Source organism: Anastrepha ludens, chromosome X (genome assembly GCF_028408465.1).
Source record: "Anastrepha ludens isolate Willacy chromosome X, idAnaLude1.1, whole genome shotgun sequence".
NCBI lineage: Eukaryota > Metazoa > Arthropoda > Insecta > Diptera > Tephritidae > Anastrepha > Anastrepha ludens.
In genome coordinates, this window is record NC_071503.1 from 94,941,192 (window position 1) to 94,963,296 (window position 22,105).

A 22,105-nucleotide genomic window follows, 5' to 3' on the forward strand; every position below is an offset into this window, starting at 1 on the left:
CCTTATATGTACAGTCCTGTGCAAAAAAAAACCGGACAGTCTGAAAACTCCATTTTTTGAAGTAGTATGGATTTTATCAAATATGTTTGAATGTGGTTATATTCCATTGTGTTTTTAATACAAAAGTATGAAATAAAATCAATAAATTTCATACGTGTTTTTAATATTTTGATACTTTATTTGTTTTAGCATAGTCAATAACGAATGTTTTATTATTAGTTTATCCTTATTATATAATCTTACAGCTAATTAATTCAAAACAAAATTAATTATTTCATTATAAATGTTATAATTTGAAGTTTTAATACTTGGTCGCACCGCCTTTCGCCTTAATTACCGCTTTAATACGTCTCGGCATTGATGTAACCAGGGTTTGCAACAATTCCTCCGAAATATCGTTGTGCCAAGTGTCCATTATAATGTTATCCAGGTCAGTTTTATTTTTCGGCTTTTTTTCAGCTGCCTGCTTCTTTACAATGGCCCGGAGGTTCTCAATTGGGTTTAGGTCGGGACTGTTACCCGGCCATTCCAATTGGACAATTCCGTTTTTTCCCATAAATTCTTTTACCTGCAACAAATAAGGAATAAATCATTGGTTTTTTGATTCGACATTTAAACAAAACACTCGGGAGATTTAACAAAAATCATAACTTACCTTGTGAGATCGGTGGCATGGCGCAGAATCATCCTGAAATATAACGTCCGTTCTTAGAGAATACTGCTCCTCAATGACAGGTATTAAATGCCTATTTAAAATTGAAATGTAAGCATCTCCGTTCCCCCGACCTTCAATAAGAGTCAGTGCTTTCGTTCCGTCATAGCTGAAGCAGCCCCATACCATTCTACCAACTGACTGTCTTACAGTAGGCAGTATGCATCCAGTTTTATATCCTTCGCCAGATCTGCGCCTCACATGGTGGATACCACCCGATCCAAAGAGGTTAAACTTGGATTCATCCGAAAAACTCACATTCTTCCAGTGCTCGACAGTCCAGTTTTCATGAGTTTTGGCCCATCGGTATCGTTTTTGACGCATTTTTTCGATAAGAAACGGCTTTTTTGCGGGATGTCTTCCTACAAAACCGGTATTTATCAATCTCCTACGCACAGTAGATGAAACTATTTCGACGCCAGTTGCATCTAAGAACTCCTTCCTGAAGTCTGCCGAAGATTTGAAACGGTCCTGGATACACATCCGCTTAATCATCCGGTCTTCAGCAGGCGACGTCTTTTTTCGTCGTCCAGATCCTTTCTTTCCCTCCGTTGAAGCCGTTTCTGCAAATTTCTTTAAAAAATCGGCAACAGATGATTTGCTGAAGCCTACTTTAGCAGCAATTTGACGGTACGGACAATTTTTGCTGTGATAGTGAAATAATTCGCCCCTTATCGACAGCTCCCATTTGCTTCGATCTTGGCATATTTTTGATATTAACACTTGCTACGTATCAACTATTTCACTTATTGGTTAAATTATGATACAAATTAATTCAAAACTGTTCTATTTATACACAAAAAAAGCTACTTACCGCCAAGAAGCTTTATACTCAAGCTATAGAAATTTAAATAGGGTAAATTAGCTGTCCAGTTTTTTTTGCACAAAAGAACCGGGAATGTTTAAATAAAACATAATAGAGTTAAATTTCAGGCAAATTTATATTATCTCCTTCAAAATATGACCCGTCTGAAGCAACACACATGTGCCAACGTTTAACGCAGTCCTCCAAACACCCCCGGTAGGCCGACATGTCCTTCAGCTCCTTCGTCGTATTCACTTTGATCTTTTTTATCGGTGCGATGGCGCGTTATCATCACGCAAAATCCAAGAATCGTTTGCTCACATTTCCGGCCGTTCGCAACATACAGCATCTCTCAAAGGCTTCAAAACGGATAAATAATATTCTTTATTGACTGCCTGGCCCGATGGAAGGTACTCATGATGGACTATGCCTTGGCAATCGAAGAAAACAGTCAACATCACCTTCCCGGTTCCTTTTGCTCATAGGGTATACATATCCCATCTTTTCAATGACGGACAAGAAGGCGGTCGCAGTTGTTGTTTTTTATATGCATACATTTTGCGTTCGTTGAAGGTTTGTATATATTTATATACATACGCGTGTACGCGCGTTTGACTTTCTGGATGCATCCAAGAATGATAGAAAGAAGATTGTGCCCATCAGAGCATACGTGACGTCACGTTTGCTGAGTTGTGCAGTATTGCCAACCATTTGCTCTTCGCAATAAATTTAGTGATTTTTTATACCCAAAATGCAAAAATTTTTAAGTTTCGTGTTTGTTTCTTTTTTTTAATTTAAAGCTACCGAAACTTTAAGTTAAAAAACAGACTTTATTATTAAAGAGAAAAAGGTTAAAAAACGTCACTCTGAGAAGATTTTAGTGCTAATGAAAATTTTTTTACTCTTATAAAATTCGATAATTTGAAAGTGCAAATATAATTTTTGGCTCCATTTAAGGTTATGCAAAAATATTAAATCCCCCTCTCTCAACTCTTCTTAAATTGAAAACCTTTTTACACATTTTAAAAAGCCTCTGAATTTATTGAATGCGAATTAAAACCATAAATGTGTAATCGTTTCTTCCGGTCATCAATCCTTAGTGAGACATAGGACATTAAGAGTTGTATTCATTGTAAAAATAAGCCACAAAATACCAAAAAATACTAATGAAACCATACTGACATTTTTACAAAAAGAGTACCTTATTTAGTTACATAACTTCAAATATAGCAAAAAAGTCGTCCCCTTAACAAAAGAGTCTCGCTTAACAAAAAAAACTCATAAATTAAATTGTACATAAGCATAACACATTTATTTAAAAAAAACGCACATTCTACAGACAATTTGTCACGCATACAAAGTTCTTTAAGTAACACAATAAAAATTACGTGTTTTATTTTCTTTAAATGGGCATTTAGAGCGATTTTATTTCCAAAGCTAGGCAACTCTGCAGTAGCGAGAGAGAGATTTGACTGCCGAAAGCAGAAGAACACCAACAACACCTGCAATCGCGGGGAATGCCACCAGATGTTAAAAAAAGTAAAGCAAAATAAAACTGAGTGAATTATTTAAATAATTTAAAAAAAATGTATATTTTACAAAATTATAAACATGACATTTTAATTAGAACAGCTAGAAAAATGTCCTAAAGAAAGAACTAAAACTCCGAGACTAAATAACAAAAAAAAGTGCTAAATCAAGTTACGAAAATGGTAATCTGGCCATACTGGAGCTAAAATCACGTAACTAGTTGTCAAATTCGCTGAGCGCAAAGTAACGGGACCACGATAGGCGCCATCTCATTATTCTTTCCATCATGGATGCATCCATGGATATTAGAATATTTTCTCATCAACATGTGTATGGAAGTAGTTCAGATTTGACTGAAGAGATTAAATATAGTAATGCATATTCATATGATTGCCTTTATGGCTGTTTTACATATAAATCAATTCAAAAGAAGTATGAATAATGTTATATAGAAAATAAATTTCTAAATAACAGGTATTAGAAAAACCTGAATACACTATTTTAAATCAATTCTAATTAAACCAAATACAAAAAATTAAATAAAAATATCGAACAAAGAAAAGTGTGTACAGGACTTGAACCTGAGTCAAATACAGAACGATGTATTACGCCTAGACATGTCTTTCATGTTTGCGCTAATCTATAATGGTTAATTTACCTTTCTAAATCGGTCATTTATTCGATTTGCTGTTTTATATGCATACATTTTGCGTTCGTTGAAAGTTTGTATGCGTATTTATATACATATGTACATATGTATGTGTGTATGCGCGTTTGGCTTTCTGGACGGATATTAAAATAATATTTTGTCATCAATATATGTAGCTTAGATTTGATTAAAGAGATTAAATATATGCATGTTTATATCTACATATTTCCTTTTTGATTTATATAAAATCAGTTCATATCCAGTATGAACTATTTTATACAGAAAAGAAATTTTCTAAATATCAAATTCAAAAAACCTAAAACAGTATTTCAAAGCAATTATAATTAAATTAAACTCAACAATTTTACCAAACTGAATTGTAAAACAGAAATAGTGCAAGGAAAAACGTATGACTATTCAGGACTTGAACCTGGACTAAATACGCGCATCATCATACAAACAATACCGCCGACTTTAGCAACTGCGCCATGAATTGACTGATTACGCATCTCTCCCAATCGCAAATTCAATCGCTTCGCTGTGGGCACGAAATAAGTCGAATCCCTTAGTAGTGTGGTGAAAAATCCTATGAAATCCATTACTAGTGTGGTAAACGCAGAAAAAATCTGAATTCCTGTACTAGCGTGGTAAGTAAATATAGAAACCCTCCACTAGCGTTGTAAATATCTGCAATCCCCCACTAGTGGGGTAAGTCGAATTTGAAAATCCCTTAGTATGAATCTACAAATTAGTACTCGAAAAAGAGTTATTTAACATTTGCTCCTTTTCATTCCATTAACATTATCTGGAAATACTCTCGGAGGTTTGCCATTGTCTGCCGAAGGGCGACGGCTATTAGAAAAATATTTTTCTTAATTTTGGGTGTTTTCACCGAGATTCGAACCGGCGTTCTCTCTGTGGTCTGAATGGTCATGCACGAACCCATTCGGCTACGGTGTTTGTTTATTTTTACTGATGCAAAAATGAGAAAAAATATATGAATAAAGTTTGCTTAGGGGGCGTCCATAAATTACGTGAGATGTTTAAGGGGGGGAGGGGGTCGAGTCAAATCTCATCTAATCTTACGTTGGAGAGTGGGGGGGTCTCGGCAAATATCACGCAATTTTTTTTCTGATTGAAACAAAAAAATTGTACATGCTTAAGATTTAATCTCAAGCGTAATCGTAGTATGATTAAGATCATTCACTAATTCGTTCGAAAGAAAATAATTTCATTCATACTTCGACGTTATACATTACTACTGTCAAACCACCATATTTGTTTTATACCAAATAGCTCAATTTAATCTCAATTTGCGGTACAGTGTAGCCCGTCGGTTGTTTTCGCGCCACTATGAGCCGAACGCCCTATCACTCAGGTTGACGTTTGACAATTCCGGACTTTAAAGAATATGACGGAAAATCATTTGCTCCATTTCTAATACGCGTACCGATTGAACCGCTGAATGCCTTCATCAGCACGCCTATTGATCTCTATTGCCCAAGTATACGTGATGATTTAGAGAAAATATGCTGCAGTACATGCGGTATTTACTTCGCATCTATCACAAGAGCTGCAGAGCACAGGAGAGCAGCTCACATTGCACCAGCTAAGCAAGCGCGTATGTTCCGCAAAGTGCGACCCTCACGGATTGTCACAAGACGAGCTAATGAGTTACTGTGCGCAAGCGTCAACGGCTTAGAGTGGCTAGATTAGAACGAAGTTGAAGGAGCACATGATTTTACTGAAAATCATATGGACATGTTGGTCCCAATAGTCTCTCTTGAAACCGCGCATGATTCTCCATGGACTGAATTAGAGTAGATATTCTTTTTTTAATCGCCGTAGTTACGATTTAGGTCTTCTATTGTTAAATTTTTATTACACTTATAACTCTCAGCAATATTGATTACTAGTCTTAACTAGTCGTAAATAAAAGCACGAAGCAAATTTTTTTTCTTTTTACAATAACAATCCAACGCGTTTACATAAGAAACCCACATTTTGAAAAATCTCACGTGAGATTGGGGGATGGGGGAGGGGGTTGAATAAAATCTCACGACATCTCATCATCAGAAAATTGAAAAAAAACACCTCACGTAATTTATGGACGCCCCCTTACTGCTTACACATTTGCCAAAGGTGACGGAGAACCAAAAGAAAAAGTCGATTTTCAAACAAATACGAGTGCATATGTGTTTGTAACATACAAAGAAGTGTAATTGTGTTAGAGTCTCGGTCACGCAGGTTTTGCTGGGTGGGATATGTATACCCTATGAGCAAAAAGAACCGGGAAGGTGATGTTGACTGTTTTCTTCGATTGCCAAGGCATAATCCACCTTGAGTACCTTCCATCGGGCCAGACAGTCAATAAAGAATATTATTTATCCGTTTTGAAGCCTTTGAGAGACGGGTCATATTTTGAAGGAGATAATATAAATTTGGCTGAAATTTAACTCTGTTTTGTTTTATTTAAACATTCCCGGTACTTTTTGATCATAGGGTACATATATGCGGCTTTGCGGACAAAAATGTGTGATTCGCTGGAATTGTTCAAGGAATCTAAGTCGTATTAACTCGCGACTGTCGAACAGTTAGAAGACATATTTACATACATAGAAGGGTGCATACATACATACGGAGCCGCGGCCACTCGACATGACAAAAATTCGAGATTTATCAAATATTGGCAAATAATTCCATGCGAAATATTCCAATATTGACTATTTTCGAATAGTCTCGAAAATTGGCACATGGGCGGCTCGTTTTATGAATAAAATTGAAATATGAGCTCGAACTTATGAATGAACTTTTTGTTTTTGTTCTAAATTGTTCAGCGCCGTCGCTGATAGAATCATGGCCGCTGCGACTGCGTCTACGAATGTATTTTGTTCTTGTAGTCGCTAGGCTTAGATTTTAGCTTTGGGCGACATGTGCATGTGAGGTATGTGTTTTTGTTGTGTTCTAGAACATTTTAGAATGTGTGGTGGCAAAGCGGCCATCGCGTTGCGCTTGCTGTAGCTTTTGCGTCTATCAAAGTATTGTGTTTTTGTAAGTACAATATTAGGAATATCGACTGGTGAAAGACAAAAGTACACGGAAGCAAGAAGGGAGCGCTGTGCTCGCGCATATATGCATGTATGCATGAACGTGCATGGATGTAGTAACATATGAATACAATTATTTTGAAGGAAGTTTAGAAGGCAAGTAGGTATATGTATATTAGGGTGGTCCAAAAAAAATTTGTATGCTGCCGCCCCCCAAAATAGTAAAGAATGAAAAATAAAAAGACCCGTATTTTTTTTTTTTTAATCAGACCATATTTAATGGTGCCGCCGGGGCTTTGAAATATCCCATGTATTTTGCATGGGAAAAAAATACTTTTTCGTAGATTTCATGTAAAAACCTGGAAAATGATTATATTTTAACCGGATAACTCAGTTTCTCTTCATAATTGGTCAGGGAATAACAACCAATTATGAAATAATTAATTTTTTTTGTATTAACTATTTTTTATAGAACCCCAAAAAGCCCCCATAAAACGAAAATCTAAGAAAAAATCGAAAACAATATTTTATATTACTTTTATGATATTTTTTTGTGAGATTTGGTTGTTATTCCCTGACCAATTATGAAGAGAAACTGAGGTATCCGGTTAAAATATATTCATTTTCCAGGTTTTTACATGAAATCTACGAAAAAGTACTTTTTTCCCATGCAAAATACATGGGATATTTCAAAGCCCCGGCGGCACCATTAAATATGGTCTGATTAAAAACAAAAAAAATACGGGTCTTTTTACTTTTCATTCTTTACCATTATGGGGGGCGGCAGCATAAAAATTTTAATATAAATTTTTTCCCATGCATTTTTGGACCACCCTAATGTATATGTATGTATGCTAGGACATAAAGCATACACACCTGCATAGACTTTAGAGCAGAATTGTTTTTGCACTTGTTAGGAAGAAACTCGTTCACTAGTGCGTATGTGTATTTGATTTCTTGTAAGAATGTGTTGTGCTGTGACATGTGTACATACATAAGTGAAGGTTATTGGCGCATACATGCGTATGTACATACATATGTATGAAAGGAAGATGATATTCTTGCGCTTATGCATTATTGTTTTTCATATACAAATTCACATACATACATATGTAAATGCTGTCGTATACATAAACTATAAATTGACATACAATATAAAATAACTGTTTCTGATGCAAATACCTCCTATTGACATGTACATACATATTATGAACTTATATTGTCATATACCATCATTTATGTACATGTAAAGTATACGTTCATTTATGTATGTATGTATTAAAAAACTTCATGAGTTACTTTCAGAACTTTATTAAAATTAATTCGCGTCGCGCGCATGCACAAAACCTTGGCTCACAACGCAGGCGCAGAAATAAACGCACTGCGTACTTATCCTCCCCATGTGACTCGGCATCAATTCTCGGCGCAAATTTTTTTTTTTTTTTCTTTTTAAAATATGTTTTTTTTTAATGTAATCGTAAAAAAATTTGTAATAAATTTTATGTATCCGCTTATCATTTCAAAAGTAACAAAATGGTAAAAAAATAAGCAGCCGAAGAAATAAACGCACCGCCTATTTTTCCTTAACACATGTTAAACTCGATTTTAATTGCCGGCGCAAACTTTTTTTTTATTAATTTTTTTTTTTTAATTAGTTTCTTTTTTAATGTAATTGAAAAAAAAAATTATGTAATAAATTTTACGTATTCGCTTATTATTATTCAAAATTACGAAAATAGTAAAAATTTAATTGGTCTAATATCGAGGTGAGAGATGTGTTGTGTGTTGAGGTGAAAGATGTGTGGTGTTTTCAATTTTTGTGTGGGCAAAACTGAGTGTGGGGTCTATAAAGTCGATGTTCTAAAATCCCTTACTACAAATCTTTCAAATATCAATTGTATTAAAAAAAGTTAACAGTAACATTTTCACCTTCTCATTCCATTAACATTCTCTGGTACCAGATAGAAGCTTCGCAGAAGTCGTATCTGAAAGGAATAACAACAGCGTTCCAAGCAAATCCAGTGCTCTTGAACAAATTCTGTTGAAGTTAAATAAGCAAACCGCCTTCAACCAATTGCTTTTGAAAAGAATTGAAAAGCTTGAACAAAAGCAAGACACCAAAAAATCAAAAACATGAGAACGACCGTCAAAGTTATGGCCTGGAATGCAAATGGAATCAAAAAAAGGAGGAACTTGAACTTATTCTTGAAAACAGAGAAATCGACATTTGTCTTATATCAGAAACTCACCTAACAAAGCAAATGTTCATCCCTTTCAGAAATTATTTTATGTATTGTTCTAATCATCCGCTAAATAATGCTAGAGGAGGCAGTGCCATTTTGGTAAAAAAATCTTTAGAACATTATGAGGAAGAAAATATTAGTACTGCTGAATTTCAAGTAGCAACAATCAACATTAAACTAAACGATACGAGTTTGTCCATCACATCCGTATATAGTTCACCAAGACATAATATTAAATGTGATCAATACAACATTTTTTTAAATAAACATAAAGGAAGATTTGTGATTGGAGGAGATTTCAATGCAAAACATGTAAACTGGGGCTCCCAGTTAACAACTAGTAAAGGCCGCGAGTTATTGAATGCCTCCCAACAACTAGGCTGTGTTATTATCTCCACGGGTAATCCAACATATTGGCCAACAGACCCGTCTAAAACACCCGATTCAATCGATTTCCTTGTTACAAAACATATTCCGAGAAACCTAATGTTTATTGAAGATGGAGTCGAACTAAACTCAGACCATTCACCCATTTTTCTCACCATTGGAGGGGAATTTAAAAAAATTACACACAATATCTCCCTTTCAAGTGGCAAATATTACGGTTTCCCGATTACAAAACTAAGCTCAATTTTCTTACAAAACTTCTTACCAACAAGATTATAGAGTTCAAGAATACAAAATTAAATGATAAAATTAAAAGATTATCGACAGACAAAACAACGGATTACCCCCTATGGAAAATGACAGCTCATATGAAACGACTTATCCGCCACAATCCGTCTATAAGGTTGTGTAATGGTATTTGGGCGAATAATGATTTCGAGAAGGCCGATCCGTTTGCCTTGCACTTAGAAAAATTGTTTAGCCAATTGAAGTGCAGGATTCAACGTGTATCCAACCGATTACAACCGGGGAATTGCTTAATGAAATAAACAAATTAAAGCTTAAGAAATCGCCTGGCTCAGATGTGATAGAAGTTTTAAAAAACCTCTCACCAAAAGCTTTAAAAAAATTGCTACGTATAATGAACGCTTGCTTAAAACTAAAGTACTTCCCTTCACAGTGGAAAGTATCAGAGATAATAATGATTCCTGAGCCCGGAAAAGATTCTAATGAATTAAGCTCGTACAGACCTATTTCATTGTTACCCATAATGGGAAAGCTTTTTGAAAAATTGTTTTTGACAAGACTAAAACATATTATATTATTAAAGGAACTTATCCCGTCACATCAGTTTGGTTTTCGTGAAAAGCACTCAACCATAGATCAAGTTCATCGGATTGCATATGTTATAGAAGAAGCGCAAGAGAAGAAGAAAGTCTGCGAAGCCATATTATTAGATGTCGCACAGGCGTTTGATAAAGTTTGGCTCGAAGGATTAATTTACAAATTAAAGACCTTGCTTCTACCACAATTTACCAAGATGATGGAGTCATATATTAATTATCGTTACTACAGAGTTAAAATTGGTCAAGAATATTCTTCAATGAAAAAAAAAATGTGAGCCGTCATGGGACGCCTGGCAGATGTGAAACATCGTGTGTGTACAAGTAATATGCTTAAAAGATAATATTATTACAGGTATTATATATAGCCTAATGAAAAAATTAAGTATTACGATTTTTTTACAGAAAATGGTAACTTTATTTGTTGCGGAATTGACTGATCCGGCTCGAAGGACCAAAATGTTGCGGAAATGTTGCGGAAAGAATCCTAAATATGTTGCGGGAATGTTGCGTGGAAAATACTGAATATGTTGTGAGAATGTTGCGGGAAGAATCCTAAATATGTTGCGGGAATGTTGCGGGAAGAATACTGAATATGTTGCGGGAATGTTGCGGGAAGAATACTGAATATGTTGCGGGAATAATCCTAAATATGTTGGGGGAATGTTGCGGGAAGAATTCTAAATATGTTGCGAGAATGTTGCTTGTAGAATCCTTGATTATTGCGGGAAAGTTGCTTGAAGAGTCCTTGATTATTGCGGGAAAGTTGCCAAAAATCCAGAGCAAAATGAAACTCTGATGCTTCAGCTTTGAAGCTACAATTTTTACTGAATTTTATTACAAAACTATTCCCTTTATATACACAATTATTTCACAAAACCTACTTATGTTAACAGAAAATTATATTGAACAATATGAGTTGAAAAAACATTAAAGTATTTTTAAACGAATACTCAACATACGCCGCCCTTGAACTATCTCAATAAGTTCAATATAGAAATTTACAAATTATAGCAAAGAAAAATATGAAAAGCTTGATAACATTATGATGAATTAGTAGTTTCTTCGTGAAACAAGTCTCCTTTCGTTGGTAAAGGGCAGAGCTTTACTATGGGCCGAACTAATTCGCCATGCGGTGTTTTCAGCGTAACCACTCTCACGCGTCCATCGGCGCCAGGGTGGCATTTAATAACACGTGCCAGCATCCACTTCGTCGGAGGGGTAGGCTCGTTGAAGACTGCAACTACATCACCTTCTTCGATGTTGCGTGAAGGGCGAAGCCACTTGGTACGACGTTGCAAGCTGACGAGATATTCGTCCCTCCAACGGCGCCAGAAATGCTGTCTCATGGCAGAGATCACTTGCCATCGCTGACGCAGATTTCCACGGAACCCTTGACCCTCAGGCTACGGGATAGATTTAAGCGGTTCACCGACAATGAAGTGACCAGGCGTAAGTACCTCTACATCACCAGCGGCTGCAGAATTGTCACAGAGTGTGCGGGAGTTGACGCAGGCTTCTACTTCTGTCAGCAGCGTGTTGAACTCTTCGTAGGACAGAAGAATTTCGCTCATAACACGTTTCAGATGATATTTGACTCTTTTTATGCCAATCTCCCAGTACCCCCCCCATATGAGGCGCGGACGGAGGGTTGAAACGCCATTCGATGTTAGAGTCTACAAAAAACGAATGGAGTTTGGTATCAGCCATACACCTTTCAAACGCAATTCGAAGCTCCTTCTCGGCCCCGACGAAATTCGTCCCATTGTCAGAAGAAAGGACCTTGCAAAAACCTCTGCGGCTTACAAATCTTTTAAAGGCATTGAGGAAGCTCGATGTTGATAGATCTCCGACAAACTCTAAATGCATCGCCCCTGTGCACATGCAAATAAAAACGCAAATATAACCCTTGGTGGCCTTCGCTCCTCTCCCATGAGTGAACTTGTAAGAGTATGGTCCAGCAAAATCGACAGCAGCGTGGATGAAACAGCGTGCGTAGGTGGTTCGGATCGCAGGTAAATCCCCCATTGATTGTGCGGCGAGATTGCGGTTGAGGCAGGTGCACTTTACGCATTTGCGATATGTGCTACGAATTAGGCTGCGGGCGCCAATAACCCAATATCGACGTTGCAGGATGGTTTGCATGATGCGAGGTCCAGCGTGTAACGTGAATTCGAGAATATCGTGAATGATCAGTTTCGCAAGTGGGCAGTTTTTTGGCAGGATAATCGGATGTCTTACGTCAGCAGCTACTTCAGCGTTCTTGATCCTACCTCCTACTCGCAAGACGTTTTTCTCATCGAGATATGGCTGCAATGTCAAAATACTACTTTGAAGCGGAATTGGCTTTCTTTTGCTACAAAGAGAAATTTCATTAGAAAAATACAGGAATTGTGTATACCTGATCAAGCGCAGTTCAGCTTCGGATATCTCTTGACAGCAGGGAGGACCGACCCGTTTAGCAGCGTTGATTCGTGTCTTAACTCGAGCGTTGACGAAAAACCTTAACACGTAAGCAATGATGCGGCGCAGCTTGGAATACGATGAATGTCTCATCAATACAGGCCAGTGGTCATCTGAGCTCGTAGCATGGGCGACGACCTTGCTACGAACGCCCAACTGAGTTGTGTGTTGCGAAGGTGATAACTTCCAGAAATGGTCAGGACCTTTTAAGAATTCAGGACCAGACCACCATAGTTTTTGATGCAGTAGTTCAGACGGAGTTACACCTCTAGAAGCGCAATCTGCTGGATTCAGTTCAGAGCGGATATGGTTCCAACATTCAGGCGGTAAAACTTCTTGTATGTCAGCAACGCGATTGGCAACGAAAGTTATCCACTTACTAGGATGCGCCTGAAGCCATGCCAATGTGATAGTTGAGTCAGTCCAAGCATAGATCGGATAGCGGAGATCACCCCAGCTATGTAACACGCTTCGCGCCAATTTAGCAGCAAGATGTGCAGCGCACAATTCTAAGCGCGGCAGGGTTGTTGTTTTAAGCCGTGCTACCTTAGTCTTCGACGATATCAGCACGACAGTAATACTGCCGTCGTTGTGTAATGTGCGCGCGTACATTACGACAGCGTAAGCGCGCTCGGAAGCGTCAGCGAAAATATGTAGCTCAGTGAACGACTCACCTGCTCCTGTGCCAAACCAGCGACTTATCTTTAAACTTGATAGCAGTAGCAATTCCGAGCGATGTTGTCGCCACTGTGCTGCGATGCAGTCTGGAATAACGTCATCCCAACCGACACTCATACGCCAGATCTCCTGAAACCACATCTTTGATCTTATGGTCGCTGGAGCGAGCAGACCCAGTGGGTCGAAAAGCGTGCTAGCATCAGACAAGAAATTTCTCTTAGTTAAAATAGTGGGTGGTTGATTCAGATTAACTGAGAACGTGAAGTAGGCCATATAAGGCCCAAGGCATGGACATCTTTACTATCGACTAGGTAGTGTGATATATTTTCTGATGCATTCGAAACATTTTCAAAAAGCTCCGCACAATTAGACGCCCATTTTCGAAGTTCAAAACCCCCTTCCTTCAGTATTGCGGAGACGTTTCGTTGTAAACCTAGCAGCTCTTCTTTAGAAGACGCACCAGTGAGGAGATCGTCCATGTAAAAGTCCTTATGGATGACGGCAGCAGCCTTCTCACAAATGTGTGACGAATATTTTGCGGTTTGTTGCAGCGATTTAACTGCTAAGTAGGACGCAGCGGCAACGCCATAAGTAACGCGCAACATGCGATAATCCTTTATGGGTAACGTCGGGTCACGACGCCAGACAATGCGTTGTAGATCGAGGTTTTTCGTGGACATGCATATTTGGCGGTACATTTTCGCGATGTCCGCTGTTACTGCGTAGCGATGCGTTCTGAAACGTGTTAAAATAGAATATAAATCAGGTTGCAATTGGGGACCAACAAATAATGCATCGTTCAACGAATTCCCGGTGGTGGTTTTGGCGGACGCATTGAACACGACTCTCAATTTAGTCGTGACACTTGACTCTTTTATAACGGGGTGATGCGGCATATAGAACGTTTGATCCGTTGGCGGTGGTGCAAGTTCCATGTGCTTCATGTCGATGAGTTCTTGCATGAACTCATTGTAGCGTTGGCGTAGGTCGTCATCTCGCGCAAGTCTTTTTTCGATGCTTAGTAAACTTCGAACAGCATAACTTCGTGATGCTCCCAAGGGTACGTCAGATTTCAGCGGCAGCTCTACTATAAATCGACCGTCAGGTGACCTTCTGTGCGTTTTTTCGAAAAACTCTTCACAATAGCGTTCTTCGTAAGTGAGGTGGGCCTTTTTCGGTGATTCTTCTAACTCCCAAAGTCTAGTGAACGCTCGATCTAAATGAACTTCACAATGCAAAGACTGTAAGCCGAGCGAAGCGGATTCGGACCCATCGACATTTCCAAACAACGTCCAACCGAAAACCGTTCGTTGAGCCATGGGCGTACCGGGCGGACCCTTACGAATCTCCGAGCAGAGGAGCTGTCCCATGACTTCCATTCCGACCAAGATATCGATACGCCCGGGTTTCATGAAGTGCTGATCGGCTAAAAATAAATCTTGTAGGTGCGGCCACGCCGAAACCTTCAAGGACTGTGTTGGCAAATCGCTTGTGATTTTAGGCAGAATCAATGCGTCAACAGTAAAGCATAGATCTGAACAATGAGATGATAATGAAAGCAATACTTCACCTTTAGAGCGTATCCCTTGGGAGGAACCAATTCCAGAAATTAATATTGCGGACCCTCTTCGCGGTAATCCCAAGCGTTGTACACATGACTCGGTTACGAAAGAAGCATGCGAACCAGAATCAAACAACAAGCGAGCGGGTTGCCAATGACCAGAGCAATCGCGTACCTTGACTAAGGCGGTCGCCAACAGCACAGTTCTTTCTCTTGGATGAGGCTGGCTGGGATTGACATTCAAATGTGAAGACGTACAGGCAGCAGCGGTGTCTGTGGAAGGACCGTTGGCGGATGAAACGGTTACGTTCGTTTGATGCATGACGTCTGCGGCGGGGGAGAAAGGCCTAAGAGAGGCGCTGTTGACGAAATGAGTAACGGTTGTAGCGTTAGTTGTAGCGACAGCATTATGCAACAGCGTATGATGGCGTTGATGGCAAATCCTGCATGCAGATGTGCTGTTACACTTTGCCTTATAATGGCCTGAACTTAAGCAGTTCATGCACACGCGCGATTCTCTCACAAATTTCGACTTACCGTTTGCGTCAAGGTCCCGAAATTTTTCACAACTGTATATTTTGTGTGGCCCGTTACAAAATGTACAGCCCGTGCTGTCCTGATCTTGCACTGCGTGAAACACATTCGTAGACTTACACACCGACGCGGTTTTACCCTTAGCTGGCAATAATACCGTTGACGATGATAGCATTGATAGAGAACGACATCTTACTTCTAAAAACGTGGCCAGCTGTTCGAATGTCGGAGGCTCATCAGTGACAAGTGATAGCTCCCATTGCTTTCGTGTCTCGAAGCCTAATTTATTGACTAGTTCGTACACTAGCCAATCGTCCCAAAATTCCACTGGGCGTCCCAAAGTCTTAAGCTCGCGTATATGTTGCTGGAAAGCGTCGATCACTCCCTTAATTGCGTCGGAGGTATCACTAGCTGCCCTCTTTACGTTGGCCATAGCTCTAAAATGTCCTTCAACTATAACGCGCATGACCTTATAACGCGATTTTAGTAGGTCCCAAGCTTCTTCATAATTAACATCACATATTTTAAACCCACTTATGATTTTTAACGCGTCACCCCTTAAACAACTACGAAGATAGTTCCACACGAAATTTCGACCGTATCTTGAGCGCTATTAAAGCGAGTCCACTGTTCGCTGAGCAGTTGCATATAACTTTTTATGCTTTCTGCATCCATTGTAAAGGCATCGTCCACACTCTTAGCCATATACCGCTTAATGGCGTTAAGTGCAGAGTCGCGTGTTTTTACCGAGCATTTTTTTTTTTCTTGTCCTTGTAGATTTGAAGGACGATATTTGCACTGCTATCACGCACAAATCAACGCACCGAAATCGATTGGTAGAAAGACCCAAAAAATGCTAATTAATTGAGATATGTATATAGTACCTGTTTGCACCTTAGCCAAATTCTATTGGCTAAACTCAAAATGTTCGCGGAATTGACTGATCCGGCTCGAAGGACCAAAATGTTGCGGAAATGTTGCGGGAAGAATCCTAAATATGTTGCGGGAATTTTGCGTGGAAAATACTGAATATGTTGTGAGAATGTTGCGGGAAGAATCCTAAATATGTTGCGGGAATGTTGCGGGAAGAATACTGAATATGTTGCGGGAATAATCCTAAATATGTTGCGGGAAGAATTCTAAATATGTTGCGAGAATGTTGCTTGTAGAATCCTTGATTATTGCGGGAAAGTTGCTTGAAGAGTCCTTGATTATTGCGGGAAAGTTGCTTGGAGAGTCCTTGATTATTGCGGGAAAGTTGCCAAAAATCCAGAGCAAAATGAAACTCTGATGCTTCAGCTTTGAAGCTACAATTTTTACTGAATTTTATTACAAAACTATTCCCTTTATATACACAATTATTTCACAAAACCTACTTATGTTAACAGAAAATTATATTGAACAATATGAGTTGAAAAAACATTAAAGTATTTTTAAACGAATACTCAACATTATTTAATAAACATTTATTTACATGTGATATCAAAATTCGTTATTAATATCGAGCCACAATTTAAATATTTTCATCTGTGACATCAGTAATAGTTATATTCGATGTTTCCTCTGCCGGTATTACTGTGACGATTGGTCGATGATAACTAAAGTACGTTACAAAAGTATTGGATGAAATATTATCAAGATATCTCACAAATACAGCATCTATTGTTGTTCCATATTTGGTAGTATATTCTTTTGGATTGTTGCTGATTTGCAATTGAAATTCTTTTTGAAGAAATGGCATTGATTCTGCTCTTGCAAAATTTACATTAAAATCTCGAGCTAAAATATATATATGTATAGCTCAGTATAGCGTGGCGACCCGTCGCCACACCGTACACTCTACTACACATAAAATATATATAAGTATACCTCAGTATAGCGTGGCGACCCGTCGCTACTCCGTACACTCTACTATACATAAAATGTATATATGTATACCTTAGTATAGCGTGCCGACCCGTCGCCACGCCAACGATTCGGTTTACAAGTGAGCCTATAGATGTTTCACATGAAAAATTCACCTGCCTACCTACCCCAAGGGAGTGTACTTGGTCCAACTTTGTACTTGTTGTATACAGCGGATATACCCATACCAGCAAACTGCACACTAGCTACATTTGCAGATGATACCTGTATTTTAGCAACTGGTGAAGATGAAACAGAATCAACCGCGAAACTGCAATTGTCGGTAAATGCAATTGTTGAGTGGACCAACAAATGCAGAATTAAACTCAATGAAAGCAAATCAACACATATAAATTTTACAAATAAAAACGTTAACTATACAGCTCTAGAAATTTCCGGCAAATTAGTACCATATGCAAACACTGCAAAATATTTGGGAATGAAACTTGACACAAAGCTGAAATGGAAAGAACACATAAAAATAAAAGCAAAAGAGTTAAATATAAAATACCAAAAAATTAAATGGCTTATTGGAAAACATTCCAAAGCAACAAACTGCTTATATATAACCAAACTAGCGGACCCTCACCCGCTTCGCTGGGTGAAAGAAAAATATAAATGAAAAGTGTTCTTTGTTTTTTTCTTGTTTCATCATTTAATTCATGCTCGGCCATTATTTTGTGACTTATTCTAATAACAATGTTTTATTTATTTTAGTGACTTACTCTAATGATTGTAAACTACCAACTTATTCCAAAGCCTTCTGATACACAAAATTTTTGGTTTTATTTTCATGCGGTGTATAAATATAAAATAACGATGGTTTCCCTACTCGAGAACATCCTACATACAGTTTCCCATGTCCAAAGCATGGATAAGTTAGGTCAATTCCACATAATTGAAGTGTTTGACCTTGAGACTTATTGATTGTAATAGCAAAAGCAAGGCGAATGAGAAATTGAACTCGCTTAAAATCAAAAGGCAAATCTGTTGAAATCATCGGAATGCGCGTAATCAAAACATCTTCACCTTTAAATTTGCCTTTCAAAATTGTTGCTTCAATTACATTGTTCCAGAGAACGTTAATGTATAGAGAAGTCTCAATGACAGGAACGTATGGAATTTCGAGGGGTACTCGTCTCGCGAAGACTTTTTCACCACAGACACATTTTTCAACAAAAATTAACAGTAAGGGGCTGAATTATGTAAATTTAGCAGCAGTCGATAAGAATTTCTGGGTGATTAGAAGCAAAGAATGTTAGGTAGCTTTTTAATATGAACTTTTCCAAATCATCCAAAATTATATACATATGTTATGTCTGTCTGTCTGGTGTCTGTAAAAGTTTGTTGAATTCCCTTCAACTGAATCAAAATCCTCTATAGAAAACGCAGAGAACGTAAATTCACAGAGAAGGCGCAGTCCCGGCCCGTTCCTCATTTTGGGCTCTAACAAAATACGGGTAAGAAAATGAAATCAGTACAAGTTAACAGTTGGAAATTAATTAATATGGCTGCCTGAAGCGGGATGATAGGGGCAAAGTTGAAAGACCATTAAGTTACTTCGAGTTCTTTAGTCCAAAGTCTACAATGCGTGCATATTCTACTATTAAATGTATCTAAGGCTTTCATACTACAATAAAATCGATGCTGGAATTGTGTGAGGAACTTTTTCAACAGCATCAAAATTTAAAATTTATTTTCCTTGGAAAGTTAAACCAAGATTGTCTAGAAAATTTCTTTTATCGGGTCGGAGCTAGTCAGGGTATAGTATAGTAGCGCGATTGATATCTATGAAAATTTTACGACAGCGGTTCGAATACAAAGGAAATAATTGCGAAGATGATGATGATATTAATTTAGACTGGAATTTAGGTACTGAGGATCATCATCTGGATGAAGAAGTAGCAGAACCGCTAAATGAGCAACTCGTTTTAGAAAATATAGAGGTAGCAGACGAGTATTTTGCCTATTTTCCAGATTTTTTTATTTTTCAGGGTTTTCTCCATATTTCAGATTTTTCTCTATCTTTCAGGTTTTCCTTTTATCTTCTTTTTCAGGTAGCACCTGAGCCTAGATTTTTAAACCACTACAATTTTCACTTAATCACGATGGATTGAGATTAGTGTTTTAAAAATCAGGTAAATCGCAATGACTTAATCGATGTCAGTATTGAAGTCGTATGAGAAATTGTTATAATATAAGAACAATTTCGTAATTCGTGCTTTCACAATTTTATATATTTTTTTTCATTTCAGGAAATGTACAATAAATACCTATTATTTATAGTATTTTAATATACATATAATACTATATATGAGTAGTTAATTTACTTGTTGGTAAAAATAAAAAACAGAGATTAAAAAAACTAGTGTTTCAATTTTCTTAAGGATAATAATATTTATTTGGTAAGAAGAACTTAAATGAACATATACCAATAATTTAATTCGACAGGATTTCCTTACAAAATCAATATATTCGTTCAGCTAAATCAAATCAATATCTGCATATGAAAAATCGTTCATATGGACGTGCAAAAGCAAACACACATATATAGTACATAAATACATGCATACAAACTGCCATAGACATACTTGCATATGAGGCGCGAGCACTTGCGACAGAAAAAATATTTCGATTTGCTATTGCTGTCGAGAATTTAGAACACATATTTACATACATATATTGATGCATACATATGTACGGAGCCGCGGCCACTCGACTTGACAAAAATTCAAGATTTACCAAATATTGGCAAATAATTCAACGCGAAATATTCCAATATTGACTATTTTCGAATGGTCGAGAAAATTGACATATGGGCGGCTCGTTTTATGAATGAAAGTCTTTGGGGGCGTCCATAAATTACGTGAGGTGTTTTTTTCAATTTTCTGATGGTGAGATGTCGTGAGATTTTATTCATCCCCCAATCTCACGTGAGATTTTTCAAAATGTGGGTTTCTTATGTAAACGCGTTGGATTGTTATTGTAAAAAGAAAAAAAAATTTGCTTCGTGCTTTTATTTACGACTAGTTAAGACTAGTAATCAATATTGCTGAGAGTTATAAGTGTAATAAAAATTTAACAATAGAAGACCTAAATCGTAACTACGGCGAATAAAAAAAGAATATCTACTCTAATTCAGTCCATGGAGAATCATGCGCGGTTTCAAGAGAGACTATTGGGACCAACATGTCCATATGATTTTCAGTAAAATCATGTGCTCCTTCAACTTCGTTCTAATCTAGCCACTCTAAGCCGTTGACGCTTGCGCACAGTAACTCATTAGCTCGTCTTGTGACAATCCGTGAGGGCCGCACTTTGCGGAACATACGCGCTTGCTTAGCTGGTGCAATGTGAGCTGCTCTCCTGTGCTCTGCAGCTCTTGTGATAGATGCGAAGTAAATACCGCATGTACTGCAGCATATTTTCTCTAAATCATCACGTATACTTGGGCAATAGAGATCAATAGGCGTGCTGATGAAGGCATTCAGCGGTTCAATCGGTACGCGTATTAGAAATGGAGCAAATGATTTTCCGTCATGTTCTTTAAAGTCCGGAATTGTCAAACGTCAACCTGAGTGATAGGACGTTCGGCTCATAGTGGCGCGAAAACAACCGACGGGCTACACTGTACCGCAAATTGAGATTAAATTGAGCTATTTGGTATAAAACAAATATGGTGGTTTGACAGTAGTAATGTATAACGTCAAAGCATGAATGAAATTATTTTCTTTTGAACGAATTAGTGAATGATCTTAATCATACTACGATTACGCTTGAGATTAAATCTTAAGCATGTACAATTTTTTTGTTTCAATCAGAAAAAAATTGCGTGATATTTGCCGAGACCCCCCCTCTCTCCAACGTATGATTAGATGAGAGACGAAAAACTGTTTCCGTAAATATTAATAATATAGGTATTACAAGGAAAAAAAATGTAATTGCACGAAAATATCATTAAAAACAATATAACGGTTGTTTCATTCTTATTTGTTTAGTAGTTGCGCTAAAATAACAAATTTTTGAGTTGTTACTCTTTTCCTTTTCTTTTTGAGTTGTTACGCTTTAACGTAACAAGTGCGATATGTATTCATATATGCATATATAGATACATATGTATATGTACGCGAATACCGTTTAGATGAGTTTTTTTGCATATGTTAGGAATATGTTTGCGTACGTTTGTCTATTTGCCTTTGAATTTTTTATATGTAGATACATATGAGCTGTGTTTTGAGGCAGGTCAAGATTTTTTTCTGCCCACATGAATATGAATGGTAGATGTTATATATATTTAGTATATGAATATACATACATATGGATATAAAAATTTAAAAAGGACACATATTGTTGAATAATAACCGTTGATGCAAATGAATGGTTTACAAAGCCAATTTTTTATGTGGATATTTTGAAATTATTTTGATAATGCTCTTAATATCAATACAATTTAGTTAATTAGATACTTAAAATTTCACATTCATGCATGCATATACTTAGAATTAATTTATTCATCTCACAAGAAATAATCCATTAGCGCATGCAAAATGCCGACGGCAAATAAGCATGAAAGAAAAATGTACAACTCTTCTGTTATTTTCTTTTCCCTAACACCAAATCATGGCATTTTACATTTCAATGCAAACGCTATATTTATTTCTGTTGACTACGTTCCGCTATGTTAACTCTCTTCTGTTAACTTCCTACCCTCGTTTTGATGTGTTTTGACATTTAACCCGCCCATTCGTT

General features: G+C 37.4%; 1 protein-coding gene across 1 annotated transcript; it reads right to left on the bottom strand.

Annotated features, from left to right (window-relative positions):
* Nucleotides 1–301: 301 nt before the first annotated feature.
* Nucleotides 302–15,884, bottom strand: LOC128870376 (uncharacterized). The gene is made up of 4 exons (XM_054112991.1): nt 13,658–15,884; nt 12,617–13,607; nt 12,286–12,571; nt 302–568 (listed from the first exon to the last, which is right to left on the bottom strand). Exons 1-4 carry the CDS (start codon nt 15,882–15,884, stop codon nt 302–304), a joined length of 3,771 nt encoding a protein of 1,256 aa, XP_053968966.1.
* Nucleotides 15,885–22,105: the final 6,221 nt, after the last annotated feature.